The sequence below is a fragment of the Monopterus albus genome, unplaced genomic scaffold (assembly GCF_001952655.1).
Source record: "Monopterus albus unplaced genomic scaffold, M_albus_1.0 scaffold27.1, whole genome shotgun sequence".
Taxonomy (NCBI): Eukaryota; Metazoa; Chordata; class Actinopteri; order Synbranchiformes; family Synbranchidae; genus Monopterus; species Monopterus albus.
The window spans coordinates 587,511-611,015 of NW_018127907.1; the positions used below are offsets into that span (position 1 = coordinate 587,511).

Below are 23,505 nucleotides of genomic sequence, written 5' to 3' on the forward strand. Positions count from 1 at the left end.
GAATGCTGAAAGACTAAATATAGTCTCTCAGTCCTGACACACACATGACCCACTGCCATCTCACTTACTAGGACGTTTATTACAAGGAAGAATAATCTCTATTCGGAGCTATTCATTATGCCACTGTGAGGATAGTGTTTGAATTATTGTTAAACACTGCTACTTAAAGAACTTGAAATAAATTTAAATTATGATTACTGTCATACTAGATAGTCATTGGTGATACGGCAAGAGAAAACTCATTTCATGTTTTTTTTACCTTCAGATTTACCAGACTGGATACATTATTCTGGAAAAACTGCCAGCTGTGACACCTTCCCATGTTACCTTTTGTGTTTTCTGATCGGCAGACATGGATCAGTAACAGACGCAGGAAGTACCGTCTGATGGGTATTGACATCCCGCCGTCTAAAGGAGGGCCTGCTGTATTCACAGTTTCATCCCCAGGGAGTGAATCACCATTGGCCCTCAGCTCTGACGAGGAGCAGCTGAAAACGCCTGAACTCGGTGATGACTTGAATGATGGGGGATCTGTCTGCCTGTCTGAAGGTGAAATCACAGATAGTACATACAGCACCCAATTTTGTATGTATCTCAGTATTCATGCACTGTTCTTTTTTTTGCTAGATGGCACCATCGACTCACAACACAGAGACGGAGAAGATGGAACAGATGTGTCCACTGCTGCTCCAATGGCCAATAATGTGGTACTTCATTATTTCTCTTATATTACAGTAGAGCCTTATTCTATTTGTCCAGTTAGGAATGGACAGTGTTTGTTTGGGGTAGTGTTCATGCTCAAATGAGATAATACTGTATATATGCCAATGCTCATTCAGAGTTTTGTCATTCTACTTTTAAACATATAAATAGTATATACACACACATATCTCTACACTTGCTTGTAGCAGCTAAACTATAGCAGCTGTGCTGTATCAGTCGTACTGTAAAACCTTTTACAGTATATACCTATACCTTTTCCTGACCAATCACAGGCTTTTGTTTCAAGCATGCAGCGATTAACAGGTCACTGTTTAGCCAAACGTGGTTGTGGTAAAAGGGGTTTTATCACAGACAGTCAGAAAGTATAATGCATCTTCTTTGCAGGAAGAATGATAATTAATTCTTTCTAAATTCTCTTGGTGAATAACTGTGATCTCAGAATAGAGAATTGTGTTCATTATTCTGCAGCCCTCCATCCATCCATCCGTTTTCCTCCGCTTATCTGGGACCGGGTCGCGGGGGCAGCAGTCTAAGCAAAGATGCCCAGACTTCCCTCTCTCCAGACACTTCCTCCAGCTCCTCCCGAGGCGTTCCCAGGCCAGCCGAGAGACATAGTCCCTCCAGCATATTCTGCAGCCCTGTGTTAAGATAATTATAGGCTGAACACATAATCTAGCAAATGCTACATTTTCAAGCCTGTTAAGATAAGATAAGATAATCCTTTATTGTCATAACACGAGTCAGTGCAGCAATAAAAAACATAACATATGAAATAAAAACATAACCACTAAAAAAAAAACGAAATAAATAACAGACCTCTCACACTCCCCTCACACACGCAGGCATATTATATTTTAGCAGCACTAAGTGTGGTAACTGCTGTTGGGTAAAAACTATTGTTGAATCCAGTGGTCCTTGATTTGATTACTCTGAACCGTCTACCTGACGGCAGCAGTTCAAAGAGTGAACGTCCTGGGTGTGAAGTGTCCTTAATGATGTTCTGGGCTTTTTTGAGGCAGCGGTATTGATGTTTTGAGTCTGATATTTATTACATGTTTTCCATCCAGTCCACTACAACATTTATTGTAGCATAATCTTTAAAGCATCATTGTATAGAAAACAATTGAGTTGCCATTATCTTCTACAAACAAATGAAGTACATTAGTTTTTTTGTTTTGTTTGTTTTTGAGTAAACAAATTCAATTATTGCATTTATCCAGAACTGCCAAACAACGTGTTTGGAAAAATAAAACATAAAGAGTAACATTCAGAAGCGATAAATCACCAGAAGACTGACATGTGTAATCATAATTAATTTCCATTTACTTTATATGAATTCATGATAATTTTACCTAATCTTTGTTTGTTTTAACAGAAGATTGAAGTGATTGATGAAGACGAAGAAGATGATGGTGAATTTGTGGCTTCAGATCTAGAGCAAATGCAACATCTGCTGGAATTCAAGGTGAAGACAGGTTACGACAGATTGACCGAGCATTGTTCATACTAGTCTATCCACTCTTCATAAGTGCCAAGGATGAAAAGCTCTGAAATAATACTGTGCCACTTCAAATTCTTCAATTTCAGCATGAAGAAGTTCAGTTCTTAGAGAACGAGCTAGAGCACCAAAAACAAAAATACCTGGAGCTTGCAAGCTTCACAAAGAGCCTGCTCAGCGCTGTGAGGAATAACGACCTGGAGAGACAGCAGGTACGTTTACTGCCATGTTTATACACAGAAAGGATTATTTAAATATCAACTTGATGTGTGGGGAGTTAATTTCACATCTCTAAGCTGTTGTCCATATGTTTAGGAACTCTTGGACAGTCTACCTCAGCCTTCAGACCAGGACTGGGACATGACTGTGGAGAGCGGAGCCGAGCCTACTGTTGACTTAGCGGACACATCCTCCAATCACGACGACGGCCCGGCGGCTGGTGCGAGTGGCATAGAACCTCCACTGGCCCCAGAAAATGTAGAAGTCCCGCTGGTCACCATGAACCAAGATGGTTCAACAGCTGAAGTTACTGAGCCCTCTGCATCAGAGGAGCAACTGCAGGAACTAGAACAGAAGTGACCTATCTCATGTACATCTGCTCACACACTCATACAGATGTTTCCACACTCCACATGGTCGTACATTTACACAAACTCTTTGTGATGCTCCATGCCCAGTGCCTGTGGATTGATGCGTCACTATGACTGTTGGGCTAAAAAATGCCTTTTTTACTGCATATCATTCGCCTTGCTCTGGATCAGTCCAGAAAGAACAATAAACAACCTCCAATCCATCTATGCCTGTCTTTTCATATCTGTTTATAGTAGTTCTTAAACTGGGAGAATATGTATGTTATCTTGTCAATGAAAATAACAAAGATAAATGTTGACTTATTGTAGATTACAGTTGCAGACAAGAGCATTTCAGTTTGTCATTAAACTGCTCAAACTACAGGTCCACCATTGTGTTTTTCCAGATCCCAATCATAAAATCCAAACATGTTTAATATGCAATAACTCAGACTGGAGGTGAAACACGTGAACTTATACCAGATATAACACCTCAGATCAGCTGCAAGATAATGTCCATTATTCCCTACATCATCCTGTTTTGAACAAGCTAGTATAAACTGTCCATAGTCTTACAAATCAGTACTAGCTGCCAAATCATAATAGTGTTTTCGGTTTTGAAATAGAAGTTATGACCATGCATAAACAAATGTAGACATACTGTATATTCATTACCACACAAAGACGAGTTGGCTGGGAGAGAGAGAGCTGGAGAAATAGTGGATAAGCTTTAAGCGGACTATGGATGGACAGCCTTATGAAACTGGTTTTAAAACCTTCAACTGACACACTTGGGATCAGAGGCTTAGATTTGTGACTCATCACAAGAAGAGTTTGCTCTGCTCCCTAATTTTACACTGCGTCAACCAAAAATTGAACTTGTCCGTTACGATGGCAGTGACTATTTCAGTCGCAAGCAAATGTGCAGGCACCCGGATGCTTTTATGTCACTCAGCATGTCATACAGCATCAAGTTCCCCACGCCACCACGTCCTCCCTCCCTCCTTCCCTCTGTATCTCCGGATCCGCTGCTTTGGTTTAGATGGGGGAAATCCTTAACTGAATTGCGTCATAAATACGTCAATAAACTCTCATTCACTGACGACCAGGTACCACGGTAGCCGCCATATTCGCATCTATGGAAGGGTAGCGGTGCTCTCTGCGAGCGTATGGTCCAGTCATAGCAGCAACTATTCCCCGCACCGACCCCTCGATCCCATCCTGATACCGGTCCGCAGCTACACAGCGTGTGTTTGATATTCAAAGCAGAACAGCCGGGCTTCCACAGAGGGGAAGACATGCAACGTGGAGCGGGGGTCTAGGTGGACTACGATGCCTTAGACCTAGAGAGGAATCCTGGCACAAGATGGAGGTAAACAGCGTTAGTAGTGAGGTGAGTTGATACATTCGTGTCAGGCATATTAATTAGCTTAACTTTGTTTTTTATTTGGGCCATCCCGTTAACTCAGCTTGACCTGCAAGTCTGTGTAGAGCTTAATTTCGCATCACAAACTGCAGCGCACCGTGATGCATGCTAACACGCTAGCTAATGCTAACAGCTGGTTAGATGTTTGTTTTTGTTGCATTGCTGGGCTTTTCTAGTTTCATAGCTCCCCGTCCCGACGTTCGCCACCACTCGTTATTCCGGACAGAGGACGGGCTCTTTATCCACTATCTATCGACCTCCTCTTGACTTTTGTTGTGTTATTGACACTTCTCAGTTTGCTTCACAGTTAGCTTAGCGTATGTAGCATTAGCAAGCAGTTAGCCTGCTAGCTGACAGCTTGCGGGCTTGAAACTTGGAGACAAGTTTTTGTTCAACCTCCACCGTCTAGTTAATGAATAGCCGGTAAGGTGGTTTTATGTAAATAAAGAGGTGCAATATAATGTTTCAGCTATGTCAAATATATTGAACATTTAAGTGTGACTGGGCTAAATTTGGTCAGACGTCTCCACAACTGAGGACTGGCTTGTCCGCAACACAAGTGCAGGAACAACTAGTGATGCCGTTATTAGCTATAACTTCGGTTTGTAAACAATGTAACAACTTGGAATTTTTAATTTTCATAGCTGACAGTATATGGGATCTATTAGAAAAGCGTAATAATGAATTAATATTATCGCTACATATCATTTTCATTTAATACATTTATTACACCATGGACCATGATGCCAGTATTATATTTTGTTATCTTCAAACCTTTAAAGAAAACAGTGACACCTTTTGAACGACTTCTTGTAATGCTGTCTTGTGACAGCTGTGCAAAAGTTTTCTTTGCATGGTTCCAATGATGAGGTGTTTTAGCATGTACAGCTAAGCCAACCTGACATCCTAAACCTTTCCATCTGTGGGATCCTTTGCAGACTTTAATACCTAACAATTACAGTACAAGCTGTCTGTCTGGCTGCTGTGGCCCTGTTTAAGCCCACATACACCTGCAGCCTAGTCCATTCTTTGCCAAACTAAGTTATGGTGAAATGTGCCACATGATTCTCTATTTTTTTTATTTTATTTGAAAGACCACAGTTTATATAGGTGCCTTGGTAATACTGGATCCTCTAAACTATCAGTATAGCCATGCCTACAAACCTCTTTCTACAGATGAGCAATTTAAGCTTCTGTTCACTAAATGCTGCTTGAAAGCTGCCAAGTTCACAGAAACAGAGACGTAAACATTAAGCTTTAGCCACTAACAGTGGCCTTGTGGCGATGCTGACTGCTTAATTCAATTTGTGTCAGTTTTTGACTTTGACGCTGATGATGATGATGATGATGATGATATTTAATCACAGCCTTGTAGGTATTTAGTATCAGTAGATTGTGAAATGAGTTTGTGTTTGGCTGTCAAATGGCTGAAAAAGGCTCGCCTGGTTGTGCTGTACGTGTAGGCTGCACCCTGTTACAAGGCGTGATGAGCCACAGCAAAGGTGGGAGTGAAAATGTATGTGTGAATGATGACACAAGCACATGCCCTGGCTTTGGCCAGCCTGGGCGTTCTGGACTTGCATTTTGGCGTTATTCTCTGTTACGTCTTGCTCTGAAGCGCACATCTTGACCAAGTGTTTATATTGTTAATATTATTCTATAGTGTTAAGATTTTGGACATCGGTTTGGTGACTTCTGTTCTGTAGATGTATGTGAGTGTATGTTGGTTGCTCCACCCACTGAGTGGGCTTGCGTAGTGCTATGAGTCATCCTCCCTCTTCAGAGGTTTGATGGTATTCAACACACAAACACACTGGACTGGACTGAATACATCATGCAGGCTGAGTTCCTGCACAAAACTGAAATATGCAGCACCGCTTAATGTTATAGTTCTTGGTTTATTGTCCGATTTACTTTACAGCTTGGATATCTGACATCCCTCTGCTGACAATATCATCACAGTGTGTGGATACTGAAAGAAGCACAGAACAGGCTACAGAATGTAACTCGGAGTATCTGTGGTTATTTTAAAAAGTATCACCACCACCAGCTAGAAGCTGTAAAAGAACCAGGCCCTAGTTTATCCTCAAGAGGCTGAATGCTGACTGCAGCCCTAGCAAACATCAGCCTCTCTGAGCCAGTCAGACATGTTGTTTTTGCCCTGGCTGGGGATTAAGCTAGAATGCTAATAATGAGGGGCATTAGAGGGACAGGATGAGAGCTGGACAGCTGGACAGGCTTGGAATATGGACTCTATACTGTTTGACACCAAATAGAGCTTCAGTTGGAGAAGTGAAAAAGCTTTGTTTTTGCATGTGAGTCATCGATTTCATCTGTTGAATGTTCCATCATACATGTGGGCGTGCAGAAGCCGCAGTCAGTCCTGCTCAGCTGAAAACAAGGATGAACAAGCTTTGTGAAAGTGTTTACTCTTGCCGACTCCTCTGATGAAATTTGTTGGTTCGGATACAGATCAATGGACATCAGATCATGGACGAGCCCATGGAGGAGGGAGAGTCTTTCTCACACTGTGTAAGTAATGATGGGCCTGAGGTCTTGGAGTGTGTGTGTGTGCATTTAGGATGATAAACCTGAAGCCTTGTGTGCATTTCTCATACTGATACTGTTTGTTGTGTAGGATGATGGGACATATAAGGAGATTCCCATCACTCACCATGTAAAGGAGGGCTGTGAGAAAGCTGATCCATCTCAGTTTGAACTGCTCAAAGTCCTCGGCCAGGGCTCTTTTGGCAAGGTGAGGAAACGCAGCAGGCAAATCCAGTGTTTCCATCATGAATTGTATTCATAGCCACTTGTAGCTTTCTAAATTTCTCTTCTCTCTCAGGTATTTCTTGTCAGGAAGATTGTAGGTCCTGATGCTGGTCAGTTATATGCAATGAAAGTTCTAAAAAAGGCATCGTTGAAAGGTAATGCAGCTTTGTTTTTTTTTTTAAATCTGCACACACATATAACACTGCAGTGCTCGGTGTTGGACTTCCTCTCTCACCCTGCCCCCTCCTGTTTGATCCTCTAGTCAGGGACAGAGTTCGCACTAAGATGGAACGAGACATTTTAGTGGAAGTCAATCATCCCTTCATAGTGAAATTGCACTACGGTAAGTGAAACAGTTTTATTTACATAGTATACAGGCCATTATACAGTGGCAAGAAAAAGTATGTGAACCATTTTGAATGACCTGTTTTTCTGCAATAATTGGTCATAAAATGTCATTTGATCTTCATTTAAGTCACAAGTATAGACAAGTGTTTATGCTAAAAACACAGAAGCAATTAAAATCTTTCATGTCTTTACTGATACACCCATTACATGTTCACAGTGCTGATTGAAATAAGACCCTTAGATTTAATTCAACACATGTAAGATTCACTTTATTGTCCCCATGTGGAAATTGGTACTGAACTCCATGTTGCTGTGCTCAACACCTCCACATCACACCTACAAGGGACACATCAACAAAACAATCCAGTAGTGCAATTATTGCACAGATCCTAAGCACTCGGATTGATATAATCACAAATGAGCTGTTCAGTTTTCAGTGTGCAACTGTGTATCATTTGACTGAAGGTAACGGTTCATACTGTGAATACAGAAAGGGGGATTGATCACAAATAATGATCCTTGCCTGCCTAATAACTTAGTTGAGCTTCCTTCGGCAACAAACATGCCTTTCTACCAGCTGCAGATCAGACCAGGTCAGGTGAGATTTGGACCATTCTTCCTCAGAGAACTGATTCAGCTTAGACATATTGTTGGGATGTCTGGTCTGCACACACAGCATCTCTGTTGGATTCAAGTCTGGGCTCTGACAGGGTCACTCCAGAAGATGGGTTTTCTTTGTTTGAAGTTGTTCTGTATTAGATTGACTTCGATGTTTAGGGTCACTGTCCGGCTGCATCACCCAGGACCCCCTGAGCTTCAGCTGCTGGGCAGCTACCCTGACATTATCCTGTAAGATACCTTTATAAACATGGGAATTCATATTCACATCAGCAGCTGTCCAGACCCATGGACCCATGCTTCCACCACCGTATTTGACAGTTGCAATGCTTTTTTGTGTTGGGAGGCAGCAGCCTTTTATGTCATGTATGTTCAACTTTAGTTTCATCAGCCTATTTTCCCATTTGCATTGTGGAGGGTCAAGGTGCTCTTTGACAAGCTTCTGGTGAGCAGTGAGGTCTCTTTGGAGAGCAGCAGCTTCTACTGTGGTCTCCTGCCATGGACAGAATGCTCCATGCAACCATTCCTTTAACTCTTTAGTTGTTATTCTGGCGTTTGTTTTTACCTCAATGATCGTTTTGGGTGGTGCTTCTGGAGTCACTTTAGCTGGACGCCCACTTCTAGACAGAGCAGCCACAAGGCTTCTCCAGACACTTTGTCTAACTGTGGCCTGATGAATATCCAAACTGTGAGGTGACAGTGTAACCCTCTCCAGCTTTATGCAGATCAACAGTTCTTGATAATAAGTCTTCTGAGATCTCTTTATTGTGAGCCATGGTTCACATCAGTAAATGCTTCTTGTGAGCAGCAAACTCAGATTGTTTGTCTCAAGTCAAAGTAGCTCTAACCTACACCTCCAGTCTGGTTTCACTGATTAACTCCCGACTACAGTTAGCTTTTGTTGAAGGATTTACATACTTTTTCCAACCTACACTGTGAATGTTTGAGTTATGTCTTCAGTACAGACAAGAACAATACAATACAATGATTTCTGTTTTATTGGTTGAAATATATTGACAGTTAATAATTGTAATTTGGATGGGAGTCCAATCATATTGTCAGATAAATTTGTGCATGAATGCAAAAAAAAAAAAAATCCAAAGCGTTTGTAAAACTTTTCTTGCCACTGTATTATATCAGTTTATAACACAATGATTTGCTTTTACAATAATATATCAATATTTACATTTTTAATGTCAGCCAGGATTTGTTATTCTAAGTGAGCTTCAGTGTTTACATGTGCCACCCTGTAACCCAAACACCTGAGTTGCTCTTAGGATTGACATTATGATTAACCGGTGGACAAATGATTTATTTCCTTGTCTCCCCAGCCTTTCAGACAGAAGGGAAACTGTATTTAATACTGGACTTTCTCAGGGGAGGGGATGTATTCACTCGCTTATCCAAAGAGGTAGGCTGACATTCTGTTGACATACTTCTCATTATGCTTTAAGCATATTTGCACCTTTTCCCAGTCTATTATTATTATTAATAATTTTTTATCTGAAGAGTAATGCAGCATGTTCTTCTTGTTTAGAATTTTTAATGCCCTTATGTTAATCTCAAGTGTTTTTAAACATATTTGTAAAAATCTTATCTACATAAGCCGCAGTGCTCTTTTATAAACCCTCAAGAATAATTCAAATGACAGCTACAAATGGAACAGGTGCAAATTTAGCATGTGAGTATTTTTATGAGCACAAGAACTGCCAGATCATTCTCATGTTTTCAGTTTGCTCTTTAGTCAAATGTTGACTTGAACTTCTCCTGGAAGCACACGGGTTTTTCTTGGAATCTTTAATGGCTTTTAGCTCTTCAGTAGCTTGTCAGTTAAATCAGCTCTTTACAAATACTTTCAGGGAACTCAGACAATGTCTGATTGTTCCCTGGATAGGTCTTGTGTTGAAGGCATGTCTGAGAACCAGAGCTGCTGGCAGTGTCACATCGACAGCTTGCTGAATCATATAACCTATATCAAATGTTGATGTTGTGACAATGATAATATAGTTTTCTCTGTTTGTGGGTACTGAAGCCTAATGATGTAGTATTTTGTTTTTATTTGCTGCTGTATTTCTCTCCTCTTCTGAGCTCAGAGAGTAAATTTGTCCAGTTCTTATCAGGTTATGTTTACAGAGGAAGATGTGAAATTCTACCTTGCAGAGCTGGCCCTGGCCCTCGACCATCTGCACAACCTGGGCATAGTTTACAGAGATCTCAAGCCAGAGAAGTATGAATCCTGTACCTGACCTAGAAATAATCACTTTTCTATTTAGAAATGGCTTTTGCATCTTCAAAATGTTCATTTTCAGTCATTCCTATTTACATGCAGACTTTAATGAAATGATTAAGATGAGTTTTTCTATTGTACAGTATCTGTACAGGTTCGCAGATGATGTTGTATAATTTGACTATGCAAAAAAACATAGTTTTAAATAATTTAAGAAAAGAAAGAATTTATTTTTCAAGAAAATGAGTTCAGAAGATTTCATTTCTGTACAACATTCAAGTCGGAGCTAAAATGTAATATTGAGGAATGCTGTCCTGGGGAGAAAAATCACATAGGGATGTAACTTCATCAGTTACCCCTCTACCTCTGACAATCACCTCACATCTGCTGGTAACTTCACTAAGGACACATGAGTCATGTGAGCTATCACATTCATCACCAGTCCAATGTGGCTTTGAGGGTCTACTCTGATCTGCCAATTCTTCTATTTAACAGTCCATTTAAAGCCACCACAATAAGATTTAAGCAAAACTCTTTGTACCACAAAGTGTTCAAGTTCAGAGTTTATTTAAGATGAAAGCAAAGGCACAGGACAACTTAAATACTGTTAATGTAGTATTGCTAACTTGATGTGAAGAGTTGTTTGAAGTTTTACCTCTGGTAAAATGGTTTTTGTCTTTCAGCATCTTACTTGATGAAGCTGGACACATAAAATTAACAGGTATGATTCTGATATAATGCTAAATGTAATGCACTTGTCAGGTTTGTTCTTTCTTATCCATAGACTGGCTCCCTTTGCCAGCACCCAAAGCAGTTAGAATTCTGGACGTTATAATTATATACAATATCTTAACATTTTGACATTATTCTCACGTTTGCTTTGTTCAGACTTTGGCTTAAGTAAAGAGTCAGTAGATGCTGATAAGAAGGCTTATTCCTTCTGTGGTACGGTGGAATATATGGCCCCTGAGGTGGTCAACAGGAGAGGACACACACAGAGCGCAGACTGGTGGTCTCTGGGAGTACTTATGGTACGTGAGCTTGACACAAACCTCCACCCACTGGCTTGTCTTTTTTGTGCTTTGACATTTATATAAAACACATTACAATAAAAACATCGTAGACTATGTGAGTTTTCTTCCACTGTGTGTTTGCAGTTTGAGATGCTAACAGGGACATTACCATTCCAAGGGAAAGACCGAAATGAAACCATGAACATGATTCTCAAGTGAGTCATTACATGCTGCATGAGTTACATACTCCAAACATGATGCAATCTTTATATATAGTAAATGATGATTCAGGTTGTTGATATACATCTTTTGCCCTTTCTCTGCTCCAGAGCTAAGTTAGGAATGCCTCAGTTCCTGAGTTTGGAAGCACAGAGTTTGCTGAGAATGCTGTTTAAACGTAACCCTGCTAACAGGCTAGGTAAGGTGCAATATAACTGATTGTGTATGTATGTGTAGGCCTGTTAGAGTAAAGGAGGATGAGATGTGTTGATCCTCATATTGCACCACTTGCTTAGCTTGTGCTTGTTAACTTTTTGGCATCCACTTAAATCACACGCTGTAAACCAAGAAGAGAAAAATGCGTGTGCGTTTGTGTTAATCCTCTGAAAACAATAAAAACTAGTGTGCCAGGTTAACTGAACCGGGGCGAACTGTGTCTTTAGGGGCCGGGCCTGATGGAGTGGAGGAGATCAAACGCCACACTTTCTTTTCCACCATCGACTGGAATGTAAGCACGCGCACACACACCCCTCTCATTTCTCACAGAGCCACACATACACATGCATGTAACTCTCCCAGCTTCTGTTGAGGATTCACACCTAACAAACGGTTGGCTTGGTGACTACTGGCCATCAGTCTTGCCCATGCTAACTGTGTTTGTGTGTGTGTCTGGGCAGAGGGCCAGTTCTCACTGTGTGTACACTAATAGCCCTGTGTGAGTGTTTAAGAGCCAGCAGGATGCTTTTGGCTGGACCAAGCTGTAGAAGGGCTGGACGGGGTTAATCTGGGAGGGGTCTTGGCTTCTTTTCCGTATATGTTCCACACTCTTCAAATAGCCTGCAGTAGGGTTTGAATTCTAACATGTATGTGTGTTTCTTGCGTTTGTGCACCTGCATTTTCTTCAGAAACTGTACAGGCGAGAACTCCAGCCCCCATTTAAGCCTGCAGCAGGTAAACCAGATGATACGTTCTGCTTCGACCCAGAGTTCACCGCTAAAACGCCTAAAGGTAAGTTTACACCTACACACACACACACACACACATTCTATTCACATGCTCTTCAGCTTAAAAGCTACAGCCACTCCTGCAGCCATGGAAACTGCAACTGAGACCTGACTACAACTGTGAAATTTAGTGGGTGTTTGTATGTTCATCTGTCTATATTATGAATTATCTTTGTATATTTAGATTCCCCAGGTATCCCGCCCAGTGCTAACGCCCACCAGCTCTTCAAAGGTTTCAGTTTTGTTGCTCCAACCCCTATGGATGAGAACAAGAGCTCTCCACTGCTCAGCATACTCCCTATAGTTCAGGTGAACACAGACCTATTACCGTATTAAAGCTGCATTAACTAACTTCTCCCTTTTGACCATTAAGGGCAAAGTGAGAGTCAAAATAAACTCCTCTTCTCCCTCTGCTCCTCTCTGACACTCTTGTCCTGTCTCTGAAACTATGTCATATGTGGTCACAACAGCCTGGGCGAGTTGTGGCAGTCATGAAGTGCAACAGTATTAACCAGCTCTAGAACTAATGTATAAAGAAGGTAGAGCCCATAGATCCTATGGTTTTCTGTGACACTGTAGCAACACAATGCCAAATATAGAGGTTTACATTTTAGCAATATGCATACATATGTCTAACTTTGTTTGTAGTGGATGTATCTGCAGTAACAGGATGTTCTGGCCACTATCGCATCACGTTCACACTCTTGTCCTGTCTCTGAAACTATGTCATATGTGGTCACAACAGCCTGGGCGAGTTGTGGCAGTCATGAAGTGCAACAGTATTAACCAGCTCTAGAACTAATGTATAAAGAAGGTAGAGCCCATAGATCCTATGGTTTTCTGTGACACTGTAGCAACACAATGCCAAATATAGAGGTTTACATTTTAGCAATATGCATACATATGTCTAACTTTGTTTGTAGTGGATGTATCTGCAGTAACAGGATGTTCTGGCCACTATCGCATCACGTTCAGTGCTACATACTTGACACACAACTGTGAAATGAGAAATTTCATGCTGCACCTTTGACAGGTGAACAAACTCCCCATTTTTCTAGTTGTGGTGTTGGTGTACATTTGATCAACTTCTCACTAAAATGCTACATGGACTGGGCGAGTTGTGGCAGTCATGAAGTGCAACAGTATTAACCAGCTCTAGAACTAATGTATAAAGAAGGTAGAGCCCATAGATCCTATGGTTTTCTGTGACACTGTAGCAACACAATGCCAAATATAGAGGTTTACATTTTAGCAATATGCATACATATGTCTAACTTTGTTTGTAGTGGATGTATCTGCAGTAACAGGATGTTCTGGCCACTATCGCATCACGTTCAGTGCTACATACTTGACACACAACTGTGAAATGAGAAATTTCATGCTGCACCTTTGACAGGTGAACAAACTCCCCATTTTTCTAGTTGTGGTGTTGGTGTACATTTGATCAACTTCTCACTAAAATGCTACATGGACTATAGTGTTATGTCTGTATGGTAGAGTATTACACAGATTTCATATTGTGGACAGCCCATAAGAAAGCGAATCCAGTCACTGCTGAAAGGGAGGTTAACACTGTAGTTGGCACATCTGTAAGTGTGACTGAAAATTATCACAACATTGTAATTGTAAAATTCCTTTTAGTGCTAATTCACTGGTGCTGAAACTCTTTCCTTTCCTGAATGTACTGGCAGCCAGTGGCCTTGGAGAATCAGTACATTCTTGTTTTACTTGACAATACTTGACGCATCACGATTGCAAATGTGGAAGGCAGTTTTTGCACAGTGATGGAAAGCCGGGATCAGAATTGTTGCCACGATGGTAGAAAGCTAGAGGAATCGTGTCTGGGTGCAAATAGCTGCAATTATCCACTACACACACATTGTCTTCTACAAACTCTCAATACAAACAGAAATGCACATTTTAAAGTTGCTTTCACACTTGCAATTGTTAATTTGACAGCACTTTGCTGTTGTGCAGCCTGTGAATAGGGAGCCAGATACAACATTGGCAGTAAATCCGTTGTGACAGTTTCACTGCTGTACATGTAGTAACATTGCCACTCAGGTTCCACTATTGTATATTTGTGGGAAAGTGTTAAAATGAGCTGCTTCGGGAGCTCAAAATACCAGGAGGATTTGACATTTAGTTGACTTCTGTTTTAACATTATTAGAACAAGCATTGTTGTGGTAATTTGTGAATAACCACATTATATGAAAATAATGCTTATGAGTTGTGAAGTACAGAAAAAACTTTGTACAGTTTGTTACAGAAAGTAATGGAGCAGTTAATGTTTTCTCTCCTGTCCAGATGCACGGGGGCTCATCCAAGTTCTCTGATCTGTACGAGCTACAGGAGGATATAGGAGTTGGCTCTTACTCTATTTGTAAACGCTGTGTACACCGAGTCTCTGCCATGGACTATGCTGTGAAGGTAGCAATCAGTTACAAAAAACTTGTTTAAGTAAATTTGACTGTAACTTAAACTTTTTACTTATGAACATCCAGTCTTAGGTTAAATTTCAGTTTATTTCAACCTGACAAATTTGCCATAAATGTGGCTATTGGGTCTTTGTGGGCATTGCTAACTTTGCACTCGCCACCTCTGTTCTAGAGATTCAGCAAAATGAGGACTCGCTCCGATCTGCTTATATTGGAACAACTTTAAACCTCAGTTTTTTCACAAAGCATTTCAAACACTTGTTTCTGAGTTTGGCCAGAAAGTGGCCCCTTATTATAACTTTAAGGGATCTACTCTTCATCCAGGGCATCTTGCTGGCTCAAATCAGATAACAATCAATAACTGTATTGAGACTGTGAATGTGTGGTAAATTTGTTTCTTTCATTGAAAGTAAAAAAAAAAAAGCCTACACTACCATTATACTGTACACATTTTGAAACAAATTTGTAGGCTATAATTTGTAAGCTTTTAAAAAGCACTATGGTTTTTAATTGCAAGGGAACTGAAGGAGTTAAAATTATTATTTAATCAAATTTGATGGTTGTTGTTGTAGTGTGAATGCACAATTTGATATAAATCCTGTACATACATCAGTACTTCTCTAATGTGCGTTCATATGCCAGGTTCTAAGCCTTGCTATGTGTACAACTGCCAGGACAGAAGTATAAATGTTGAATGTGCCAGTACACCAGCAGGGGGCAGCACAGCTTCAACATCTGAAACCATGTGGCAGCAGAGTTTGAAAACTTTATTAGTGCAATGCTTTGGTGGTTTAAATGTCTGAGAGAGTTTAGATTTTACAATGCAGTCAGTCACACAGTAGCAAAACTCCATTTTACTTGGTCAGTACATTCTGCCATTTGACTCTAACTACGGTTGTCTGCATTTTCATGTCTCAGATAATAGACAAAAGCAAGAGGGACCCCTCTGAAGAGATTGAAATCCTGATGCGATACGGACAACATCCAAACATCATCACTCTGAAAGATGTGAGTAATGTTTTTGTGTAATCTTTTTAAGATAATGAAGTTTGTCACATACTGACAGGTTGTCATTGGTGTCAGGTGTATGATGAGGGCAGGTATGTATATCTGGTGACAGAGCTGATGAAGGGAGGGGAGCTGCTGGATAAGATCCTCAGGCAGAAGTTTTTCTCTGAGAGAGAGGCCAGTGCTGTGCTCTACACCATCACCAAGACTGTTGACTACCTCCACTGCCAAGGGGTGAGAAAACACTTCTGTAAACACATAAGTGACGTTCACCAAAATCTTTTTTAAAACATTTTCTTCTCCTCTACAGGTAGTACACCGAGACCTGAAGCCCAGTAACATCCTGTATATGGACAACTCAGGAAATCCTGACTCCATCAGGATCTGTGACTTTGGATTTGCCAAGCAGCTTCGGGGAGGCAACGGCCTCCTTCTCACGCCCTGTTACACTGCCAACTTTGTGGCACCAGAGGTAAAAGACAGGAGGAGGGATACAAACCAATAAACAGATGGTAGAAGATATTTGAAGTTTGGCACATAGGACAAAGTAGAAATATTCTCTGTACAAAGTGATGCAATGTATCTTTCTGTGTGTGTTTAGGTACTAATGCGGCAAGGCTATGATGCAGCCTGTGATATATGGAGCCTTGGAGTTCTATTGTATACCATGCTGGCAGGGTAAGACTGCACGCAGGGACAACTGTCAGGGGCGTTTACAAATGGTTACAAGTAAATGAAGTGGAATTTCTAAACCAGTCTAATGGCATACAGAGTTGCTACTGGGACATTATAGATGTGAAGGCTGAAGCAATGCATATCATTCACTTTGTCAAAGTGGCAAGTAGAGAATAGAAGCTCTGAAGTTTAACACTTCATGTGTTAAGATGATGTTATTTATTTATTTATTTTTTTTAACCCTCTGGTTTTTACCTCCCTGTTAGGTACACACCGTTTGCTAATGGGCCAAATGACACACCAGAGGAGATTCTTCTCCGAATAGGGTCTGGAAAGTTCTCTTTGACAGGTGGAAACTGGGACACCGTCTCAGACTCCTCAAAGGTAAACACACTGACATCGTCTCTTCACAGTAAAATGCAGCCGTATTGTAATTTGTATTGCATTGTTGTGCTCAGCCTTACATTGTTTAATTGCCCACTGCTACCTCACATAAGGACATGTACGTACACATTGAGAGCCGCTGTACCAGAGTCAAATTCCTCGTGTGTCCATTAATTGACATGGCATCACATTTAGTAGAGTTGCAGTTTTGAACGTTCAGAACCGGTTCAATAGCACCAGTGTCGACTGGCTCATTGTTATGAGGGTGTTATTCACTCGCTAATTTAGAACTGTGATTAGGCCAAAGTCAGACTTATTCAAATTTCACTCTGGCCAGGTGATGTGGACAGGGACACGTCTCCCAAATGTTGTAGCTGGGGAGCTGTTAACTTTGAGAAAGTCTTTCCAGGTGGAAATTTAAAAAGGCTTAAATGATTGATAAGGAAGTACACATTCTTTGCTCATCAGTGTTTATGACTGCTCCAGGACCTACTGTCCCATATGCTCCATGTGGACCCTCACCAGCGATACACAGCAGAACAGGTTCTAAAACATTCCTGGATCACCTGCAGAGATACGCTGCCACACTTCCAGCTCACACGGCATGATGCACCACACCTCGTCAAAGTAAGTATATGTCTTGACCCGCACACAGGACCTTTGGTTACCATGTCTGGGCACTGCATTTCTAAGCATAGACTTGATTCATCCCTCCACATCAGAAGAGATTCTGATCTCTCTCTTTTACATGATGTCATACCCTTGCTTGTACTTCTTTACAAATCAAACTGTCACTTGTCCTGGTCAGTTGCATCTTTGACATGGGAAGGCGAGTACCCAGTACTCTTTATGTTCGGCTATTTTAAGTAGCAGGGTATCCCTGAACCCTTAAAAATACAGTTGTTTGGATTGAATTGTGCACCCAGAGGCTGGACTACTCCTTTATTCAAACAGCTCTGCTTTAGGTTAGTGGACATGATAAATAATTCAACAGAAGTGGTGATGTGGTGGAAGAAGTACTCAGATTCTTTACTTTGAGTCAAAGTAGAAATATCACAGTACTGTTACAAGTAAAAGTCCTGCATAAAAATGTTACTTGAGTGAAAGTATTAGCATCAAAATATACTTCAAGTACCAAAAGTAAAAGTACTCAATATTCAGAATAGCACATTGCACATTAACGTACTGTACTCTTATGTTCTAATTATTGATGGATAATTGTCCACATATAGGTGGAGCTATTTTTACCTACTTATATAATTAAAGTTTGAATGACTTTACATACTGCTGGGTGGTTTGAGAGGAATCAACAAAGTCTTACGATTACAGTGCATGTTGTATTATTAATCTTATTATGAATTCCTTTATCATAATAATTTAATCTATACAGCCACTTTTAGATTTCAGGAGACAGTTAACTGTCATTAATCAAGGTAAATGGAATCAATATGCAAAGCATGAACAAGGCTCCACACTAACATTTCATACTGGGCAAACCGTCTGCACCACTTCTGCTGTCAGATGGCAGAAATGTACTGGACAATAAAAGTTTTCATGTACTCATCAGGAAGAAATAAGCAGTGTTTTTATGTATGCCTTTATTGATTTCCCCCGCCTGACTGCAGAGGGTGGGGTAAGTGAAATCAGAGTTTACAGTGATGCCAGGAGCCTAGTCAGTCATAACAGATACCAGTAAGAAGTTTACAGCACATAACTAAAAGGCAATTTCTGTGATTTAAACAGTCGCCTGTGGCATTTACGCGTCACTAAACGCACCAGAGGAAAAAAACAGATTTGGAAAAAAGACACCTCCGGGTCTGACTCATGTCTCATGCTGTGTGTTGGAGTCAGTGTGGGTTTACACATTTGATAGAATGGAAGTGTGTCCATTCCATGAGATGGGTGAGTGACAGACCTGTGGACAAATGTTCCCACGACAACTTGGCCGTGATGGTTCGGTTGCCTATGTGACACAGCCAGTGTCTGTCTAGTGTTTCTTCAGTGACTGTATGACAGACAGACATTTTTAACAACCGTTTGTTTTGCAGTCACGCGCAGTGTGACCTTTTGAAGGAAATTTCAGGTGCACAGAGAATAAATTTTGTAGCAAAATGTGACTTATCACTTGCAGTCTGGAGCTCTGCAGTGGACCACCAACTGGACTATATGGTTTGGGGGCCCTGTGCTATTGCCAATACTGCATATAGGTGGAAATGGCACAAGGGTGATTTCCTATCCTGAATGCTTAAAACCATGTTTAAGGTCATGGCATATTTAGCTCCTGAAATGACAAGATTACAAAATAGTATGTGTCTTATTTTATGTTTATTCTTGGAACAGTAGAGCAGTTGGTGGTTTGATTTCTGTTCTCCCCAGTCAACATTTCAAAGTGTCCTTGGGCAAGACAGTGAAGCCCAAATTGCTCCCGATGGCCAGAGCAGCACGTTGCAGGGATAGCGCCACCGTGTGTCTGTGTACTTTCCTCCAGTGTCTTTCCTCCTCTCCCACTGTGGGCTCACAAAGCACTCGCAAACTGTGATGCACTCTCTCTATTACATCCTGGAGTTTCCTCTAACTCAGTTCTTGGACCCCCTAGAGAGGTTGTCTGGGTAGCATCCTTAACAAGCAGTCAAACCACCTAAGCTAACTGCTTCTCAGCTGTATACTGAGGCATTCTCAAACAACTGAACTCTTCACCCAGTCGTGCAGAGAGAGGCGCACTACCCTGCACAAGAATGTGCTTCTATCTGTGATCTTGTTCTTTTAGATACAGCACAAAGCCCGCCATCATAGGTGAGGGTTAGAACAAAGATCTACAGTAAAATGAGAGCTTTGCTTTGCTGTTCAGTTCTCTCTTAACCTAAACAACAGGCAGTCTCATCGTGGACCTGTGTACCCACAGCAGATGTGTCTAAAATCCTCCTTGGTGCCATCATATATCTTTTTCAGTACATGTTCTGTACAGATGTTTATTCGTGTAATGTAACAGATGGGCATCTGTTACATTATTGTCTCACATCTGGCTGTGGTTCAAACGTGTTAGTTACCAGTCACACAAATACAGTATTTTATCAGTTGTACTTGTTTTACTGGAACTCTAGAAGATTCAACAAGATGGTTCACTTGATTCAGGCCAGCTATATTAAATTCCGCCTTGCTGTGAACACAACACATGACCACAGATTGCTTTTCCACTGTTGACGACTGTAGACTTGTCATCTTGCTCTTAGTCATGAATCTCACTGCTGTCAGATCTATTCTTGCACTTCTCTCGCCCACATGTGATTCAAGGTCTGACAAATGGTTAACTCCCCCAAGGGCAGAGGTGATGTTTTTGCCAGTGTTTGTTGGTTTGTTCACAGCATAGCTAAAAAAGTGATGAATGGATTTTGGTGACATTTTTTAGAGAGGCCAGGTAGTGGCCCACAGAACAACTCAGTAGATTTGGTGCTGATCCAGATCATCATCCAGATCCAGGAATTTTTCTAAAAGATTAATCACCATTGTGGGTGGAAGGCAAATGACATACGTGAACCCCCTTGTGGCCAAAGTGCACAGCTGTGCTGTTGATCTCACTGAGCATATACAGAGACAAATCCCTGGGTTAATCATAGCTGCCCATTCACTGTCAATGCAAAGTGAGTGCTGCCAGTCAGTGCACCCTGCTATGTGAGACCAGGACTGACGGAGTTCAGCAAGGTGACAGCCCACAGCTGGGGAAAGCTCTACTCTATGCAGCTGCAAGTGGCGAGAGCCAAACAGTGAGGTCAGAGATTTTGAGCTGGGCTCAAAGATGTTAGTTTTTACCCATATGACTGGTTTCATGCCACTATTATGTTTGGATATTTTTTCAGTGACAGAGTAACCACTTAGATTGAGAATATGTCATCAGTCTATCCAAGTAATGCCAATTTAGAATTTGTCCTGATGTTTTTGGAGATGTGAGCGCTCATTAGCGGACCGAGCTAGCTCTATTAGCAGGCAGCTACATCTCGTTCAGCAAGGATGCCGGTGTTCCAGCTGCACATTAATATCAATATTTCTCCAAATGCCAGCAGAAGGTTTTCATGGTCAAACAGGGTCAAACTATCATGGGAGTGTTGCCTTTAGGTGTAATAGTATTGCAGGGAAACTGTGTCTTCTTGGTGGAGCTTTGCACTCTCTGAGAGCTGTCTAGTTTTGAAATGCCCTGCTCAACAGCACTGGCCATGGCCCTCAGTATTTGCTTGTATTTTTGATTATGCAAATTTCTTTTTATAAAAGTTGTATTTGCACCCAGTGTATCTACCATGTCTTGAGTTTAAATCCTGCTCGTTTTGCATTTTGGTGAAATAATGCATGATGTATTTCTGATTCATCTCTAGTATGTGGGTGTTTCTAGCATGAACAAATGTAGTGTGATACAGCGCTGAAAGAGCTGCAACTTCAGATAATTTAATCAGAATCTGAAAAACTCATCAAGTAGAGCTGACAGATTAGTCGATCAACTAAAAATAAACAGTTTAATCATTTGTGGCACTTTTAAAGCAAAATATTTTCAGATTCCAGCTTATTATTATATTCTTTTTGTTATACATGATTGTACACCAAATATGTTTGGGGTTTTTACTGAACAAGACGTCAAAACATGTTGCCTTGGGCCGTAAGGTTATTGTAACAACGTGCGAGTGAAGGTTTGGGCCTTTCTTTCTTTTAGTGCCGAAAAACACCATCAGTCACATGGTGTTCATCTAATACAAACTTCAGTAGAGTGTATCAAACCCAGAAACAAGCTTGGGAGCTTCAGTATCATTCGCCCATCTCTAGGAAACTGCGACCGGCACTTTCCACTCGGTAATAAGATCAATAAGTAATTGCAGCACTACATTTAAGATAAATGGATCTGCTTCTTTTGTTGTGCTGCTGACTGAAAGTGTTGAGCTGATTTTTCCAAATCAGTAGAGAAATCTGTGGAGAAATGTGCAGCACAAGTAAACGGTAACGGGGCACAAATGTTGATTCATTAGCAACAAAACTGGCCAACACAGTCAATGGAAAATAAAATAATACAAACCTCTGTTCACACCAGCACCAACAAGCTAGTTGTGTAGTTGTACCTAGTTAGAGTGTTGTTTACTTTTGAAAAGTTCAAAGTGTCAATTTTGTGGTTTTTCCAGGGAGCCATGGCTGCCACCTATTCAGCACTGAGCCAGAAGACAAACCAGCCAGTGTTGGAGCCTGTGGCAGCCTCCAGTCTAGCCCAGAGACGCAGCATGAAGAAACTCACCTCAACCGACATGTAGGCACGCACCACTCGCCCTCAAACTCTCTGCAGGCGCAGCCACACGCACAAGAGTCCTGGCCAGTCAGATCTACTGTCTCCCTTTTTATTCTATTTATTTGACACACCCGACATATGCACTCACACCCACCTTACGTGCACACGCGCACTGGACGAGGCTGCACTGTGAAGACGTCAGCTGAAGCGGAAAAGGGGAAACTCACATATCTTTTACTGCTGGGGAGACAGACTTGTATTTATTTCCACAGGTTTCATATGCACTTGCCCTCCTCGCCTTTCATTCTTTCTTCTTCGTTTGAGGAAGAAGCGCACCAGCTGATGTTCTCCTTCACTGTGATTGGCTGATTCAAAGCTGCTAGTGTAAACTGTGCCCCCTCCCCCACTGCTCTTCACCAGCGCCCTACTATCCTCCTCCTCCTCAGTTCTCTCTCTCCTTCCCTTGTTAGCTTTTGCTCTCTTCTTTTCTTCAAAGTGAACTTACAGCTTATGTGTGAGAGTGTTGGTGTGATGATGTTGACTGAGGGACCCGCTGTAAGACTGTTTCTTCCCTTAAAAACAAAGATATGATTGTGCTTGTGGCAGATTTATAAAGTCCCTCAGGATCAAAATCATCTGACTGCATTCTCGCTAACACAAATGCATGTGTGGACACAACGTGTATTTCTTTCCCCTTAAAATCACCATCTGACTCATGTTACTTTGTGATGCTAACAATGTGTCAAAAGAGGTCAAATAAGCTGCAGATGGACAAAAGATGTCTAGTATTGGAAAGTGAAACATTGTGGTAAGAATAACAATTTCTAGTTTGCAAAAAATATATAAAAATATATAGAAAAATGAAGAGCATGTGGGGGAGCTGTAGGAATTTCTCTGGGGGGGTACGGGACGCACACCGTCAAGCCAGAGAGGCTGAATTAAAAAAAAAAAAAAAAAAAGTTTTCCATGGATATCTCTTCAAAAGGACATTGTGGAAATTGTATGATATTGTATTTATTTCATTTGATTTTTAAGATTCTATTTTTTTTTCAAGTTCTGTATATATTGACATTAAAGATCATTATTAACATGCACTCACATAGTCTGGTTTGTTCAGTCACAGAAACGCAGTCCACACGTCTGTCACTCATAATAAATTGAAAATGCTAATATAGCGCGACAACTCATGCCTTTGCAGAATGTTTAGATCAACACGGTAACATCTGACTTGACATGTAGCTGCAAGTGGCGATTACGTGGGGCCATAGGATGTGATTTCTTTTTATTGTGCTTTCTGATTAAAAATACATTGAAATGTTTATCCG

At 41.1% G+C, this 23,505-nt stretch overlaps 2 protein-coding genes across 3 annotated transcripts in view; both read left to right on the forward strand.

Annotated features, from left to right (window-relative positions):
* The window catches only part of hdx (highly divergent homeobox), a 7,278-nt gene extending 4,205 nt beyond the window's left edge, over nucleotides 1–3,073 (forward strand). For both annotated transcript variants that reach the window (XM_020595413.1, XM_020595414.1), the window contains exons 7-11: nucleotides 351–549; nucleotides 628–707; nucleotides 2,099–2,188; nucleotides 2,311–2,433; nucleotides 2,537–3,073. In XM_020595413.1, coding sequence (XP_020451069.1) covers nucleotides 351–549; nucleotides 628–707; nucleotides 2,099–2,188; nucleotides 2,311–2,433; nucleotides 2,537–2,800 — 756 coding nt within the window. In that variant the 3' untranslated portion in view covers nucleotides 2,801–3,073. The remainder of the gene's footprint in view (nucleotides 1–350; nucleotides 550–627; nucleotides 708–2,098; nucleotides 2,189–2,310; nucleotides 2,434–2,536) is intronic.
* A 714-nt stretch (nucleotides 3,074–3,787) lies between these two features.
* rps6kal (ribosomal protein S6 kinase a, like) lies at nucleotides 3,788–23,464 on the forward strand. Its single transcript, XM_020595415.1, has 22 exons — nucleotides 3,788–4,183; nucleotides 6,689–6,748; nucleotides 6,855–6,971; nucleotides 7,062–7,143; nucleotides 7,251–7,331; nucleotides 9,286–9,365; nucleotides 10,075–10,181; nucleotides 10,865–10,902; nucleotides 11,070–11,212; nucleotides 11,339–11,409; nucleotides 11,524–11,612; nucleotides 11,857–11,921; nucleotides 12,319–12,421; nucleotides 12,602–12,726; nucleotides 14,726–14,848; nucleotides 15,775–15,864; nucleotides 15,940–16,098; nucleotides 16,175–16,336; nucleotides 16,466–16,542; nucleotides 16,806–16,923; nucleotides 17,410–17,550; nucleotides 22,080–23,464. The coding sequence occupies exons 1-22, from the start codon at nucleotides 4,157–4,159 to the stop codon at nucleotides 22,203–22,205; spliced, it is 2,184 nt and encodes a 727-aa protein (XP_020451071.1). The 5' UTR covers nucleotides 3,788–4,156; the 3' UTR covers nucleotides 22,206–23,464.
* Nucleotides 23,465–23,505: the final 41 nt, after the last annotated feature.

Bases quoted from the DNA above. Each gene is read 5' to 3' on its own strand.
- rps6kal (XM_020595415.1), top strand. From the start codon at position 4,157: ATGGAGGTAAACAGCGTTAGTAGTGAG. The intron at 11,410-11,523 runs GTGAGTCATTAC...TCTCTGCTCCAG, and splicing joins ACCATGAACATGATTCTCAA to AGCTAAGTTAGGAATGCCTC. The intron at 12,727-14,725 runs GTGAACACAGAC...TCTCCTGTCCAG, and splicing joins GCATACTCCCTATAGTTCAG to ATGCACGGGGGCTCATCCAA.